The sequence below is a fragment of the Cryptotermes secundus genome, unplaced genomic scaffold (assembly GCF_002891405.2).
Source record: "Cryptotermes secundus unplaced genomic scaffold, Csec_1.0 scaffold599, whole genome shotgun sequence".
Classification (NCBI taxonomy): Eukaryota; Metazoa; Arthropoda; class Insecta; order Blattodea; family Kalotermitidae; genus Cryptotermes; species Cryptotermes secundus.
Genome location: NW_019730109.1, coordinates 1571281 through 1588869, shown reverse-complemented (window position 1 = coordinate 1588869; position 17589 = coordinate 1571281). Strand labels below are relative to the sequence as shown.

At 41.3% G+C, this 17589-nt stretch overlaps 1 protein-coding gene across 1 annotated transcript in view; it reads right to left on the bottom strand.

Annotated features, from left to right (window-relative positions):
• The window catches only part of LOC111866183 (MAM and LDL-receptor class A domain-containing protein 1-like), a 21870-nt gene extending 4339 nt beyond the window's left edge, over positions 1-17531 (bottom strand). The window contains exons 1-8 of the mRNA XM_023854878.2: positions 17358-17531; positions 16720-16870; positions 12055-12245; positions 9018-9102; positions 6707-6895; positions 3510-3618; positions 1091-1265; positions 378-465 (exon numbers count right to left, since the gene is read on the bottom strand). Coding sequence (XP_023710646.1) covers positions 378-465; positions 1091-1265; positions 3510-3618; positions 6707-6895; positions 9018-9102; positions 12055-12245; positions 16720-16870; positions 17358-17531 — 1162 coding nt within the window. The remainder of the gene's footprint in view (positions 1-377; positions 466-1090; positions 1266-3509; positions 3619-6706; positions 6896-9017; positions 9103-12054; positions 12246-16719; positions 16871-17357) is intronic.
• Between the last annotated feature and the right edge of the window lie 58 nt (positions 17532-17589).

Below are 17589 nucleotides of genomic sequence, written 5' to 3'. Positions count from 1 at the left end.
CTGCAGCACTTCAAACACAGGGCGAATAACCCTAACAATTTTAAAATTTTAAAATTTGGACAAGAATTTAAAGGTTTAAAATTAGAACTAAAGATTTTATTATGGTGCTATTACAATAAACTCAAAATTAACGTGTGTGAAGTAATCTACGGGTGGACAGCTATCAACGAAGTAGAAGTTGATAATGACAGGGAGAGTGTTTTAGATGTTAAATTTTGAACTGGGTGCAGTGTGACAGCGACGTGAGTGTTATACACCTGATGATGGCCGTCTGAGGCCGAAACATGTAGTGTAGGGAGCAAGATCAAAGACACAAATATATTGTTTGCACTTGAGACGGAGTTTATATCATTTATGCTATAACCAGTTAAACTTACTGCTGCATTGCCCTTCATAGAAGGAAATGTCGTCGATAGAAATGGCGCCTCCGGCTCTGTTCGGGCCCCACGTCCCCTCGAACACTACCTGGAACCAACACGGGAGCTCCGTAGGGTAAATTTGCATTTGTTGTCTTTGTGTTTTAGTAGATATTTATTTATTTATTGGTTATAAGTTGTGTTACTGAAACAAAATTAAATGTACGAACATGACAAGAAACAAGAATCTGTATATGTAACTAGTTATTTAAGAATATGTATTCTAACAGTTTATTACCTGGGAACAATAATACCAAGTAAATGCGAGATTATTTATTTATGGTTTTTTATTTTTTATTGTTCTTAGTGATGTGAGACTTAGTCCACTTGGTACTGAGACCACTATTGGCCTATTGTACCACCCCAGATGATAGATGATGATTGTGGAGCAATTGGTGGAAAGAATATTGGCAGGAGAAACCGAAGTACTCGGAGAAAACCTGCCCCAGCGCCACTTTGTCTACCACAAATTCCACATGACCAGACCCAGGCTCGAACCCGGGCCGTCGCTATGGGAAGCCAGAGACTAACCGCTTGAGCGATGGAACGGCTCTTACTCGTATTTACAGTTACGTATGTCTCTGTGAGTGGCTTAGTTGATATTCCTTCTTGGCAATTGGAATTCCTCTCCTCCCTGTCCAGTAGGTGACTCTGCAGCCTGTTGTTCCTCTAACCTGGTAGCTGTTGTTTTGTCTGATGGGAACCTGGCCAAAATTCCAAGTGGGCCCTTGATTGTTGGTGAGCTGCCAGAAGGGTAGGTACGTTTGACTTTCTCCAGTCTGCAGCAAGACGCGGAGTACACCAAGGCTCGGTCCACTTATGTCAATGAAAGGTTCATACATGAAGTACCTGAAAAATACGGAAGCTATATAATACTCTAGAACAGCCGTGTCAAACATGCGGCCCCCATAGCCACAAAGTGCGGCCCCTCAACTTTTAGAGCTAATTGATATTAGAATCAATATTAAAATTTTAGTAGAAATATTTTTTTGTAAAGACAATTTTCCAACAGACCAGAAGACAAGTCTCACGCAGACATAAATTAGCAGGCTGCAGGAAATTCAATGTTTTGCTATTTCTAACATAATTTCTTGTGTAATCTCTCTTTTTACGTATTGAAAAGTTGTTTGATACTTGTCAAAAATGGCATTCTCTTGCTTTTTGAAACTGTAAGATATGTGACTTTAGGTAATTATATTGAAATTATTCCTAAATAATAAATAGAATTAAATTTCCTTGCATCAAAATCTAATGTATATTTCTATTTGAAGTGCGGCCCTGGACTATTATTTATAGGGCTGAGGTGGCCCTCGGTACAAGTTGAGTTTGACATGCCTGCTGTAGAATATCACATCATTTCAAATGTGTACATTGTATGCAGCACGGCGCTTTATTCCTTTTTTTAAGAACACCGCCGTCTAGGATACCATGCCTTGTAGTCTAGCAGATGTTCACAGACATTTTCGAGGAAAGTCAGGAAACTGGATGGAGTACATCCCATAAGATATTATTCTTCGTGGTCACGGCGGTGACAATAACAGATTTTCAGTATTCCGAGATAATACGTAGTGGAGGGCCCCGCCATAGCTCAAGCGGTTAGTCTCTGGTTTCCCACCGCGGCGGCCCGGGTTCGATCCCGGATCTGGTCAAGTGGGATTTTTTGTGGACAAAGTGGCGCTGGGGTAGGTTTTCTCCGAGTACTTCGGTTTCCTCTGCCAATCTGCATTCCACCAATTGCTCCACAATCACCCTCACCTATCATCTGGGACTGGTACAATAGGTGGAACTCCGAGTTCAATCCCAAGACTATACATGCTGGATTTTCGGTGGACAAAGTGACTCTGAGACAGGGGTCAGCATTATTCTGACGAGTTAGGTGGGTGCCAGAGTACATTAATAGGCCTGGGGAAGAATATCTTCGTATCTCTCTTGAGGAAAGGATATTCGTGTTTTTTCTTTCTCGTCCTGTGATGACCTAATGCTCCAGCTAAGGGACATACGGCTAAGAAATAAGAAATAACTATACTTAATAATACAGTTCAATTCCTCGATCGATTCCTCGCTCGCGGTTTTTTCTACCCTGAACACGGAAGTGATATGTTCCTCCGAAACATCAGTTCACACAATTTCTACACGGAGCCACATCCCACAAGACTGCATTCTTCAAAGTCACCGCCGAGGAAACCTCAAATCTTACACAGTTATACGGTTGTCTAAGAAATGTGGGGGACTTCGATGTCTCACGAACATATGGGCCTCCGTGGCCTGTCACAGCGATATATTTACCCTTTATTTATATATAAATTCTGCTGGCTGGGGCAGATTCCTCTTCACAGAATGGAATATTGCTGGATCATTCAGAATTTCCAAAAAGGAGATCATTAACAGCGCCCGGCCAGTTGTAAATTATGGGAACCGGGCCACTTTTTATTCCTACATATATTGTGGTTCCCAGCCCATACTGACCTCCTTTCTCAGTGTATGTGACAATGCTGCATCGACTGCAGAATGTATGTCGCAACATGAGACTTTTACCGTATGTGTTTATAAAAACCCGAGGAAATGGAGGTAGATCGCGCTGATTGTTACCCATTGCATCGTCTGACTGTCTTACTTATGCGTGTTTTTTCTCTGACCAATCAGAATTCCTTAATAGTACTTTAAAGGCAATCAACTTGCTCATATAACAGTACAAACATATTAAACTTCGCATCCGGAGTATCTGTGTTGTGCAGGGTCCTGCAGTACGAAAACATAAGGAAAAGTAAATGGAAGTCGTGTGATTGTCGTAAGCTACTGGTATCCCTGTGACAGGCCGTGAAGGTTCCTAGGGTCCTAAGATGTTGATGGTCTCATATTTCCTATACAACCAGCTCACAGATGGCGCTCGGGCCAGCCGTACGCGCCGGCTGGGAGGGTTAGGTAAACTGAAAAATCCAATGACCTCAATGAGAATCGAAACACTTCGTGGCGGTTGTTGCATATTTTAATATATAACGACATTTTCTGGGATATACGGCACTGATTGAGGGTCGAAAATATACTTCTACATGTTTGTCACTGCCAGTACTATAAGCAAACGCCCTTACTCACCAGAAACAGAGACATTGCGGTTGCTCGGGTCTTGAGAACTTCATAGATATCAGCTGAGCTGTGCTTACGGTTGGCTGCAAAAACTTCTGTCCGAGATTCAAGTAATATTCTGCAAGACACAAGTCAGAATTATTATACGGAATTACGAATCAGCTTACTAAGTATGAACGTGTATATATATATATCACTCACACTCCTGCTCACGCTCACGGTCACACTCACGCTCAAACTCACGCTCAAACTCACGCTCATGCTCACACTCACACACTCACTCTCACGCTCACACTCACATATATATATAAGTATATTTGTAGATTATTTAACGAAGCTGTACCAGTTGTCGAGGTCATTAAGCGTCAACCGAGATTAGAAGTTGATTATGAAAAGCAGAGAAGGCCTGTAGCCAATTTCTCTGCAATAAGCTCCAGTTTATGGCAAAATCCATAGTCAGTACTCCCATGTCCAGTGTTTGTGCTGGGTACCGCTAGATATACATGTAAGTCAATAGTTTTAACGCCTGAAGTAACTTACAGGCGTATGGAAATAGGGTGAGTTTACGACTTGCAGTCTCAACATTGAGAGATTAGTAACGTCAGTTACTTAGCCTTCAACATAGTACACTACCAGTCACATATACCTTTACAATGAATTATACCAGTCAGAAGTTAAAATTAAGGGCATAGCATTCTATTTTCTTTCGCGGCATGAAAATCTAGAGCCCGTCTGTATTTCAGGTCAGAAAAAACACCATCAAATCGGTCTATGCAGCAGTATCATACCTGTGCAGCTAATAGTCGCTCAGTTAGTCAAGAAATTGTAGGCTTCATAAGGAACATGAAGGTTCATTGTTGCTTTCACAGGAGCACACCTTGAGTCCTATCATATTTCACGGATCTGTCCCTTTCTACTTCTTTGAGACAGATTAATATTGTCTTCCCACCCCCACTGAGGTGTATTTTCTCGTCGGGATTTCCGACCACAATTTTCTATGTTTTCACTTCTGACCCATGTACGAGTATGTAACTTGACCCGCCCAAATCACCCTCCTCAATTTGATCGTCTAAAAATATTTGATGAAAAGTAATATTATGGAGCTCTTCATTATTTGGTTATCTTAAATCTCTTACTTCTCCGTACCTGAACACCGAAATAACTAATTAATTACTACTGGTATAATTAATAATAAATTATCCATCCTTATAAGTAAAACTCGCACAGGACAATCCAAGCATCCGGAACACCAAACCCGAGGCGGCTGTAAATCCTACCGCGATGTTCCTCTTCAACTTGCACTAATCCCATCCCTATACTGGCGCAGGGCGGAAGAGATCTGGTATGGCGCTTGCTATTAGAGTTCATATTGTCCCTCAAGAACGTCCATTAGGTCCTATTACAATCTTTTACATGTTGCGAAATTTTCTTCGATCTACGTTGAGTTGTTCATCTTGGTTCATATTCCATCTTTATTTAAAGATAAAATTGCAGTTCGGGGTTAATTTTTTAAAATAGCTTGGTTAAAGGCATATACTAATGTTAGGCGTATTATATTAAAAGTATTTTGTAAGCTGCAAATAGTTCAGTCGATATAACGACGGACTACAAGCTGGAAGACCGTGTCATTTCTCGATAGGGGCAAGAGACTTTTATCTATTCCACAGTGTCCAGACCGAATCTTTGACCCACTGACCCACCTATCCAATGGGTACGGTTGGGTTTCCCTTGGGTAAAGGGGCCGGGTTGTGAAGCTGACCGCTCACCACCATCCAGTGCCGAGGTCAAGAATGTCGGAGCTATACCTGCATCCCTCATAATTATTCATGATGTGGTGCTTAATTAATTCGCGGTAGAGGCAAGTTTACTTTTTACTTTTTACTTTTTAGGGACGGTTTGCTGTTATTTTATTTTATTTCCTAATACCTCATTATACGTATCATTCCTGCAAATGACGCCTGTAGTGATTTGATGTTGTGCATATGTTACTAGCCCATATAGGCCCTCAGATGTCCGTACTCTTGTCCCCATCTATTCGACTTCTTAGTAGTAAAATTTCTTGAAATTCCTGAAGTAGTCTGTGTGGCTAACAAGCCTCTAGCAGCTGAAATCCAAAGTGTCACAGACAAGATTTGAATCCCCAGGTCTCTCGCACATTGTTCATTTCAAATGGACAGGAGAACGCCATTGTTACTAATTTAATTGGAAACAGAGTCCTTTGAGAGGTGCCATTATTAGCTCTTCTTCCCAAGAAAATTTTCGTCTTTTATGGAACCATAAGACTCATCACCGTGCTCACAACAGCCCGCGAATTGCCTCTGTCCTGAGCCAAACGATCAGGTCGAAACCATCACATAATATTTTTCTAATATCAGTTTCCGCATTATCACTACGTCTAAGGCCAAGTGTCTCTAAACTTTAGATTTCCGGCCTCAAACGTGTAAGAATTTACTTTTTCTATGCGTGCTACATGAACTGTCCATCTTACTATTCTTGTTTTGAGCTTTCTGATCCCAGTGTATTAAACTGTTGACCGCGGTGTCCGAGAGAAGAATTGTTGTGATTGTGGTATGGAACCTATCTCGGCTCGTGAACATATGGCAGCGGGTTTGTGTGCGCCTTGTGACGTGCTAAGTCCAACCTGGTGATGTAACTATACATAGCCCTAATTTCAACTCATTTAATTTCTTCTGGTGAGGTGAGACTGGGTCCAACGTGTACGTCGGCCACTATTTGGCCTATTGTACCGCCCCAGATGACAATGGGTGTGGAGCAGTGTGGAATGAGAATTGACAAGGAAAACCGAAGTACTCGGAGATAACACGCACCAGTGCCACTTTGTCCACTAAGAATCTCACATAACATGACCTGGAATTGAATTCGGGTGCCAGCAATGGGCAGCCGGCGACTAATCGCCTCAGCTATGGCGCGGCCATACGTAGACTTACGAATGTATCTCTAAGCATTATTGCCTAAAAGGAGAAATAAAAGAACAGGCTCCAACTCTTCTAGCCCCAGTCCTATAATTAAGTTGTCCTAGATACTTCTTGTTCGACACATTGAAAGCAGCTAGCCTGTATGCAAGTCACGGAACATATGCATGATAAGAATGTGAGCAGTTTTACCCCGAGTATCCAGTTAGTACTGAGCGTACTGAGTACACAGTCTAACCTATGAGGGCACATAATACTGCAATATAATTTTACCGTTCCCATAGCCACCAGCCTGCCTAATCCCAGGAGGTCTGCGCCGGAAGCGAGGGTTTTGAGTTCTCGTAGGCATTCTCTGCCATTCTATTCCGTCGCGGCCCTTTGTCTTCTTATTGCTGATCCAGCCGCACTCGTCCACTTCAAATGTGCAGTCCCCAGCCGAAGGTGCTGCCACCTGTGGGGCGACTGGAACAAACTTCCAATTAGGACTAAGCTGTGTCTGTATTTATGGTCAAGTTGTGACTATTAATACTCTATCTGAATGCAATAATCGTCCTTATCTGACAAGAAATGTAAGCTAAAAGTAGGATTCTGGAATGAACGTAACAGAAGAAGACTTATGACCACATTTCGTGACACAAGGCTATCTTATTTCGTGATGTTCTAAATTGAAACTTATATGCGAGCATCTATGGACAGCTCTTAAAATTGGCTATGGAACGCACACTTAATTTCTTGGTGAGATAAAATATGTCACGAATGTGGGTGGATTCTTCCTATATATTTGGTGCTGCACTACTGACTACTACTCAGTATCAGAGGTACATTTTAAGGAATGTGATGAATAAAATTTTCCTGTAGCTCTGGGATTGATTAAATGGGAAACTAGAATATGTAGGCGTTTCATCCAGGAAGCCAATGGGAACTTAAATGGAATAGTTTCCCGTGTATACAAATATTATTATGAATGAAAGAAAATGAAAAGTCCATTGTAATCATTACTATTATAATAACAGGATATGTAAAAAATCAAATTTTAATATCAACAATTTGGCCTGATTTGAAAAGTTGACGCAATGGAACATCGCCAATTTATTTGATTACTAACAACAGAACTGCAAGAAGTAATGGAACTGTTGGAATTATAGTCTTCTTACTGAGGTAATTCTCCACAGAACTACTTTACAAATACGGGCATGTGTGACATCTGACGTCACTAATACAATACGAAATATGTTGAAAAGAAACTTTTTGTTTTTGTTTTGTGCATGTCATTGTGATGCATTGAAGCCTGAACAATGCTTACTCCCATTGATCAATGTAAAGCTGCCTTCCGTGCCTTTCACCCATTGAGCAGACATTCCATTCACTGCGAGAGGTTAAGGACTCTGTTGCATATAAGAATCTTTCCCGTCAATCAATACTGTAGCGTTCCAAATGTATTGTAACATATATATCCGTTGCTAGGTAAATACGTTCCGGAGAAGGAAAATTCTGGCCAACAATAAGAAAAAAGGCTTTCCATTGCTAGGCAACGAGCAGTAAACAAGTTTGTTCAACAATATAGGCCATGTTTTCTATGTGGTCCGTGCCGAGCCTATATAAGACACAGTGAAGACTGTTCGAAAGGTTTCGTCAGGAAGACGTCGTTCAGTAGTTCATGTGTTAGCATTGAGAGTGTTATAATTGTTTGTGTGCCACAGATACAGCAATCTTGAAAGTGTAATAATGAATTGTAGTATTTTAATGTACATAAAAGAGAACAAAAACAAACAAACTCCGTGATTTTAGTCCTCAAGCGAGCTATACCGAACGAGCGACCGCCGCTTGTCGGCGAATTTTAGTGCCAAATTTAGCGGATAGAGGGTGTCTCGTGGTCAGCGCAACGAATCCCCACTGCCGTTAATTTCGGTTTCCTAGACGGGGGCCGCTATTGCCCTGAAATAGCTCCTCAATTATCATCACGAAGCTGAGTGGACCCCGAACCAGACCCACTACTTCTCAGAAAAAATCTGGTAGAGCCGGGAATCGAACCCACACCTCTGGATCTCTAGCCAGAAACTCTGACCAGTAGACCACAGAGGCAATGTACAAAACTATTCTAACGACAAACTTATAACCAGAGGATACAAATTATAAACAACACAAGGAATCGAATCTAGTGAAGAGGGCGGATGGACGAAAGGATTTTTACGAGTACTTGTTTTAAAGTTGTTTCATGTTGCCAAACTGATATACATCTTTGGTTATAAGCATTATTTTAAAAATCGTTGCTATCATGGTACATTAAAGAATTTCACATATAACGTTGCATTTGTCGGTTGTGAGTCCTGCAGACTGATAGATAATACAGCAAAACTAGAACATTAAGAATTAGACGGAGCGCGGTCTAGACCTCTGGATGGCAGGATCAAATCCCATTTGAAGAATGGATTTCATGGGCTCTTATTTTCAGATTGAGACCTTAGGATAGACGGATGTCTTGCTAAGGAAATAGGGCGTATAAAATTAAGTCCAAGATTAGAGGAAGCCAAAGTACAAACTGGGCTACAAAGATCACGAAAAGTAAGTCTTGTAAATAACATACCTGGACATGGGCCTTGCACGAATATCACGTCATCTACTGCGATATCACTCATGCCTGTGTTGCCCACTGAAGCTTCTAGAACAATCTGGTTGAGAAAGAAGCAAAAGAGTATAGATATGTGCGGAACAGAAATTTTCACTATGCCACAGAACAACAGAAATCTGATTTTACTGTATTTTTTTCGTAATTAACCAGTATCGAAAGCCGAGCTCGAAGCACTAAACTTAATTGTAAGAGATAAATTTATTTATGTACTTAATTAATACACCATCACGCCATAAAGACATATTGGGGCGTGACACTGCAGCTCCATCAGCCTTAAATTCGGTACTAGATAGACAAAACTTCCTGAGTAAATTTTAATTTATGTATTTGCAATAAAGCTCTCTGCGGATCACATGCACATCCTTAGCGCTTCAGTTCATTGCCGTTTAGGTTGCTGTAAATGGAGGAAATACCTTGAAATAGGCAATGGTATACAACTTTCATGCCGGTCACGGTAGCCGAGCGGTCTAAGGCATGCACTGTCTTCGCTCGCTCGAAAGCCGGGATCGTGAGTTCGAATCTTACTCAGGACATGGATGTTTGTGTGCGTTTTTTGTGTTTGTCTACAGGTAGAGGCCTTGCGACGAGCTGATCACCCGCCCAAGGAGTCCTACCGAATGTGTAAGATCTAGAAAAACTGAAGTGAACGCAGTTCATGGGGGTAGGCCTAGGCCCACTGGGGCTGTAGCGCCAAGGAAAAAAAATACAACTCTCATAATTGTGATGTGCATCGTTATAGACGAGCTACGTTTTTTTTTTTTGTCTTTTTTTTCCCCCTCTTGGCACTACAGCCCCAGTGGGCCTAGGCCTACCTCCATGAACTTCTCCGTTCACTTCAGTACGAGCTACGTTTATGAAACCTTTACTGATCGTACTGAACTGGGAATGTCGAGAAGTCACTATCACTCGACTGAATATAGGCGTCTGCAACTGCTGGCTCGTCCTTAAAAGATGAAGCTGTTCCTGCGCTTATCTAATTAAACACTACACCATGAAGGCATATGGGGAGTGGATGTATAGATCTACATTTTCTTGACTTCGGCACTAGTTGGATGTGAGTGGTCAGCTTCTCGCCCCCGCCGCCTTTCCCCCGGGGAAAGAGCTCCCGGTACCCATTGGATAGGAAGTTGTGTGGATCTCGGAGTCGGTCTGGACTACGTGGAGAAGAGAAAATTCTTGACCGTACCGGTGCTCGAACTCCGACCCCTCGGTCGTCCAGCCCGTAGTCAGTCGCCATACCGACTGCGCTATCCCGGCTTCTGGATCGTCTTTAACTAAACTTAAACAATTTCGTTAATAAATTTGCTCATGGCAAGGACGCTTAGTTCTGTTCGTTCGGATTTACGGCGATATATAAATATTATAATGCTTATATTGATATTTTTTTGTAGTAGTATATTTTTATACTGGTCATTGAGACCGAAATACGTAGTGGTTGAGTGAGAACATAAAATCGAGCAAACTGTTGATATTTTTGCTGATTTTAATCTATTTTATTAAATTAATTTACTTCTTTGTTGTGTCGAACGTGCCGATACCTCGATGTATCAACTTCTGAGGTCCTGTGGTGCCGCATGAGATAATGATGGACGGCTGTAAGCGAAGAACAGGATGTTGACAGCAGAAGGCNGTCTCAGTACTACAATTTCGAAATTTTTCTTTTCACAGTAGTTAGGTCATTGCTTGTAGGATCATAGTGATCGACTTTTTTGTTGTCTGAGGGATTTTTAGAGATTATCAAGAAATAAGGAAACAGCACCACTGGGAAACAGAAAGTTAATGTACATTGCAACAAGAGAGGGGCACGCGGTAGCATAGTTGGTTGAAGCACTATACTACAAGCCGGAAGGTCACGGTTTCGAGTCCCGATGAGGTCACTGAATTTTTCAATTGACCTAAATCTTCCATCCGCATAATGGCCCTGGGGTCGAGTCAGCCTCGAACAGAAAAAAGTACCAGGAATCTTCTTGGGGGTAAAGAGAGGTCGGCGCTTAAGACTAACAACCTCACCGCCATCTGTGAATCCATTGTCTAGAAAATGTGGGACCCTTAACATCTCATATCCCTACGAGCCTTCACGACCTGTTACAGGGATAGTTTTACCTTTATCTTACAACAGAAGAGGCTATTAGGTAATATTAGAATATTCCCATCATATTTTCAATTTTTATCTCCAAACTTTTTATTTATTTCTTTTGTTTTGTAAATCCAGGAGAAGGGAGAGTAGATGTCTGGCTTAATCTATTTTCATTCGCACACGAAAAAGAATAACAGAATTATAAACAGGCATTTCTGGACCTCCCCAGTGGTGCAATTATTAGCATATTAGCTTAGTTTAAAAAAAATACCAAACATTCGATTTCTACTGTCACAAATAACAAATATAAAAATAAAAACGTAACAAATCTGTCAATGTAATGACAATCAACACAGGAAAGAATGTGTAAACACAGCTCATAAAACATCGCATAAATCAAATTTACCTGACGCAACGAATCATGTCAAGTATAATGTTAACATAAATCAGAAGAAATGATGTTCAGAGTTTGCAGGCAGCACCCGTCGAGGTACGAATTATGCACAAAAGAACCGGAACCGGAGATCGGACCAAGGACTATCTGACAATCAATTTAACATTATCTTGGTACAGTTCAGCCATCTAAAGAATTACATATTTGTAGATTTCGGGCTGCCGGTTTATAGCCAAATTTAATCTGCTCTGAGTATACTCGTAATGATTTACGTACTGCAAATGGAAGCAGTATGCTGCTCCAGAGCGGTGGTATGCACCTACCAGTCTACATAAGAACACAGCTGGAACACGGCAGTCTGTGTTGCCACTGCCATGAACACTTCATATTTCATACTTGTTTCTTTGAATATTAGGATGTGTCAAGTATCGAAATTACACAGACTCAAAAGCTTTGCGGCCAGTGAAGCTGGAGGATGTTGACAGAAAGCCCTCAGTAAAGGCAGATGAGTACTGCTTTACCTGAAAGTCGTGCACCGATGAAACCGTGACTTGGGCCATGAACCAGGCGTTACCTGCGCTACCAGACAGCCTCCAGACCTGGCGCAGGGATGGAGTACTCAATTTGTAGACTCTGAGGAGGACGCGTAAGGCTCCGACCACAGGTCCGAACATGTGGAACCAGAACCTCAAACACCATGGCGCGTTCGGGTCTGGAAGCATTGGAATAATTGACCCCTGTCAAACTTTCATGGGGCATTTAGAAAAACTGCAATTTACCTCCCATTAACATATCAACAATCCAATTTTAGATATGAAAGTGCTAGACTAATTTATGTTATTATTCCCGAAAGTTATGGCCACCCAGTCAATATTCTCCTATGCTAGGACTCATTAGGACTATTAAAACTTCAGGTTGAATAATTTTTACTTCACAGAATTAATTTTAAATCACCCTTTATTAAAATATAGATTCAAATTATAAATACAGTAAAACTTGGTTATAGCAACATCGGTTTCTGCGACACCTTGTCTATTGCGTCAAATATTCAATGGTACGAACTAATTCCTCATAAAGCAACTGTTTTTATACCTTGCTTAGTACGACATGCACAAATGCATCAACCTCGTATGTAACGTCATTTTCATTCCTGAATTTCTCTGATATGGACATTGAACGTAATTTAGAAAGTGTGTATTGGGCAAGTAACAGGAAACAGATGAAGATAACTGATTACTGTACTCGCATCTAGGTACAGTAAGGCACAACAATTGATGTAATCTACTGTAATTTGGTGAGTAGGCCTACCTTTAATATACAGTATTAGTGCGGTGTGTATTGTTAGTGAAAAGCGCTGTAATATGTCTTTGATATTACATATTTGGGCAATTCCACGTTAATGTTACGTTAGTCTGTACTTAACTACGTATTTCACTAAAAAAAATGCAACATTTTAACTCGGTTTTTGGTAGATTTTTACGTGACTTAACATAAGGCTACTGTGGAAGTGCCCATTTCGGTTACAACGACATTCGTTTATAACGACACTATTTTTAGGTCCCTTTGATGACGTTATAACCAAGTTCTACTGTAATAGCCTTAAAAGTGAAGGATGATACCTCGACCACTGAACATACTCGCTTCGGTAGTGTTGATTGAATATTTACCACTGAAAGGACGAATGAGAAGTAACATGCGTTTTACTGGGCCAGAAATTAGTCATAAGTCTTATTGTGTAAAGAGAGAAGGAAGTGTTCTTAAGTATCTTTGAAATCAACAAGAAATGGGCAGTATGGCTCATTATCAGAGATTACCTAATTTGCTAGAGATGGCGCTGCTTAGACTTGTTGGAAAATTTTTCAATTTTTCTACTATATGACGTACTGAAATGTGTTATACTGCAGTTTAATGACCATATTTCACTAATATTCTCATAACTGATGTGTTCAGCTTCATAAATAAATCTGTTCACCGTTGTTAATTTGGCACAAAAACTGAAAAATCTGCTTTCCAAAGTGTTCGAATTTACTGCATTTGGGATTTTACAAGAACAACAACAAATCGGCACACTTCACAGAACTGAATATATTTTTCTTCCTTTGTCACTCAGCAGGCCCGTAAGTTCAAGCTGAAAATTATCTGGCGTCTCTTCAACCTCAAAAGACATAGAGAAAAACAACAGTAAAGTTTGCTTACTACTTTCCTGAAAGTTTTGAATCATTTACAGAATTCTTCATATATGAGCAGCTTACTAAGAAGGTATCTATCGACTACATTGAACTCGCGTGTGTTCGTCATAGTGTAGAAAGTCTGAGAATATATCTTTCTTGACTTGCTTTGAGGCCAAATTTAACAGCAGTGTTTTTTTTTAAGAAATTCTATTTACAACTTTAATGTATGGAAAATTTTACTATGAAGAATCACATGAAAGTTTTTTAGATGTTCCGGAAGTCGACTGGGGTTGTCAGTGATTGGGTTATTAGATTTTTATCTGTCACGTCCAGCAATAGCATTTCTCCTTGTTAAGTGCCGAACTCTCGCATATCGAAAATGGGGTGGAATGGTAAATTAGTAAGTTGAGGCTCAAAGCTCGTAGCAGGAATATAAACGCTCTCTGATTCACACTTCTTGCTCATATTAAATGCACAGGTTCCACAGCTGTGCTTGCCGCCTCTCTTTCATCTACAGCTATTTCGCATAGTACATAAGGGTGATAAACACAGTGAAAGAATCGCCGATTGAGCCATGTTTCCATTACAGCATCCTACATTCTTTACAAAATGTCTCAGTTTTTGCTTGTCAAATTCGTCGATTCACGTGGTTAACCTGTTCCATCATAGCTCACTGCCTCAGATATCGCAGACAGCCTTTCGTGCAAGTCCTCAGCAAGTGCTGAGTCTTTCATAGCTTCCATAAAAGCAATTAAATAATGATATCAACTTATGTTCCACGCCCCTCAGACATATCAATAACTGAATTGTGCCCCCTTTTATCAATGCTCTTCATCCAAAGCTGCAGATGAGGGCAGAAACACCTGAAGAGCATAATTTTACTCTGTTAGGAAAGCACGATTTATTTCTTCCACACTACGAACTACTGTTCTTTTGGTTAACATCGCTTTCTCATAACGCTATTATATTTTCTGGAGAAACTGTTTAACAGCTTATTATGCTTAGCTATCGAGTCGATGCTTCCTGCAACTTGTTTCGAAACGTAAAACCACTTATTTATTTAGTTAAATTCAGCCCAACTATTTGTTTACCCTTGTTCTTCCGCCTAAGATAAATTGACACAGTATCCTTCGTACCTGGAAACGAAGTGTTGTTGAAAATGGAGACAGTGTCACCACAAATTGGCACACTGCAGGTGAAGAAAATTTATTCCCAGTCTTTGTTATGCACATTGTATTCACTGTCTACTCTCTACAGTTGCATGCACAAATTTTACGAAGACAACTATTCACATCTATCAAGAATAAAATACTAACACTACTCTCTCGAACTCAAAAGACACTAGATTCCGAATCAATTTTTTTCAGCGAACAAAGGAATTCAAACAATCAACGACAATGAATCTTTTTTAATTCGCTTAGTGGGGGGTGGAGTCCAACTGGGTTCACTCGGCACGGCGGCCACTGATTGGCCTATTGTAGCCTGCCCCGGGTGATTATGATGATGGAGAATTTGGTGGAATGAAGACTGGCAGGGGAAACCGAAGGAATCGGAGAAAACCCGCCCCAACGCCACTTTGTCCACCATAAATCCCACTTAATCAGACCCGGGATCGAACCCGGGCCGCCGCGGTGGGAAGCTAGCGACTAACCGCTTGAGTTATGGCGCGGCCTCACCATGAATCTTACTCTCGGGTTAAATAATAGTGCCACCGGAACCGCATATAACTTTCTTCATTCTATCTCAGATAATAAATTGTTGACTGCAGACTTTTGATAACCATTAACTGAATGATACCTGCACGCGTAGTACAACAGTGGGAAACAGATGCAACCCTGCAATCACAATGATATACTGTTGCACCGACATGATTACGTTCCCGCTTCTACGCTCCAGTTGCGTTCCGTATCGCGTTACAATTTAGATTGGCGATAATTTAAAAATGAAAGGATACGTGAATTCTGACAGCCTGTTCACACTAGCTCCTGGGACAGAGGAAGCCGATGACGGCCGAGTCCGGCTTGTGGGCCATAATTTGTACACTTCGTACATGCAGTGTTCGCACAGTAAACTGTACCAGCACAAACACCTCTAATGGTGTTGGTCATGTAAAGCTCTTCAACACAAAATATGAAATTCATAAGGCAAATACTTATAATATACAGTCTTGAAGGTACTCAAGGTTTTTTTTTCTCCCCATTACGAAGTACTAGCATTTAGAAACGCAAATAATGTATGTGGAAACTGTGTGCATTACAGTTGCGCCTTTCCAAAGTTGTTCTCACATGATTGTGCATAAACTGTTCCCCATCATGAAAGAAATAAGTTGCATTCTCTTCCTGCTGAACTCAGACCCATAACAGACTGTTGCACAGTGGTTACGAGTGTTACCATGCCTCCATCACTGTACTTTTCGACAGCTGACTCCGTTGGTAGCAGCTTGTGGTGCCGAGCAGTCGTAGCATCTGTAATGAGGTTTTCGTATGACCTATATGGTCATATACCAGTATGCTGAGATTTTAAGTTACGACCAGCACGTACTTCGAGTGCCGCTACTGTGTTGCTTCTTTTGATAGCTTTCTTTTTCGGCACAGCTGTTTGAAAGCAGCACCTCATAGCTGCAGCAGGTCGGTACCCTGGCACCACTCTCGTATGGTGGCATTCTTGATGGCAATGGCCACTTCCAAGATGGACACATAGGGGGGGGGGCTTCTTGCTGAGGCACAGATTTGGCCAAAATGCTGTCTGCTCTGACTTTACTTTACAACTGTCTCGGTTCTGTAGAGTTCGAAAGTTGTACGAGTAAGAATGCTACCAGGCCTAGTAAGAATGCCAACTCTTTACGACTGCTGAAGGTGTCGGAGTCACTGGGGTTAAGAGAAAGGAAAGTGCAAATTTTGTGCCTTTACATGAAGGGAGATTGGTTGTCTTTTGCGTGACGTTCACGGCATCAAAGCCCAACTCCTGACAGGTAAGTACGTGTATATTATATTTAAAGGCAGCCAAGGTTCGTACCATTTGGAGGGAAGATCAGGCTACTGAGACGGGCCAAGTCGCCTGGCCTTCTCGGAAAGCTGGAGTCAATGAAAGTGTAACCACCTCCACCACATCTGTCTGGATACCTGTCTGAAGTAGGTCCCGTGAATGAATTTCTGCTTCCACGACTCTGAAAATATGTACATAATGGCAAAGAAAACCATGTATCAAATAGAGACCAAAATAGAATGTAAATATGCTCTGAAGTCATGAAGCAATCTGAAATAGAACGGTGAGTGTCAGCAGAGAGTCAGTGGCAGTAAGTAGGACCATGCAGAGCAGTCGTGGCATACATGATAGAGATAAGAAATTAATGCACAATTTTATTCGTAGTATAAGCCAAGAGCGGAGACGAAGTCTATACACTTTGGAATCCGGTGCCTCATTAACATAAAAATTCAGGCCTATAACCCGAATTATCTCATGCACAATTTAACTATGCTTATTAAGTGGAATATCACCCTAATGTTTAAGGAAACCGTCTCGGCTTTCAGGACAAAACCAGAGTATCGTGCAAGGAGTAATAAAAACCATTAACGAACTCAGCTATGAGAGCCGACCTCCCGGTTGTGATTCGAAGGTGGGGCCTCTCGGAAACAAGATACAAGTAAACTTACAAGGGACCAGTCGAAATCATCTCCCTGCTCGTTTCCCCAGTCGCAGAATCCAGCAGCAAAACTGCAAAATCCCCTGCAGTAGCTTCCAGAGCTCTGTTGGATTTTGTCCACTGCGATGAAACCGCGATACAGACGAGAAGGATCACTCAAATCCACGGGAATGCCTTGGAACATGATCTGCAACGGCAATTATTATATCATACTTCGCGCGATCACCATGTTGAACTTACTG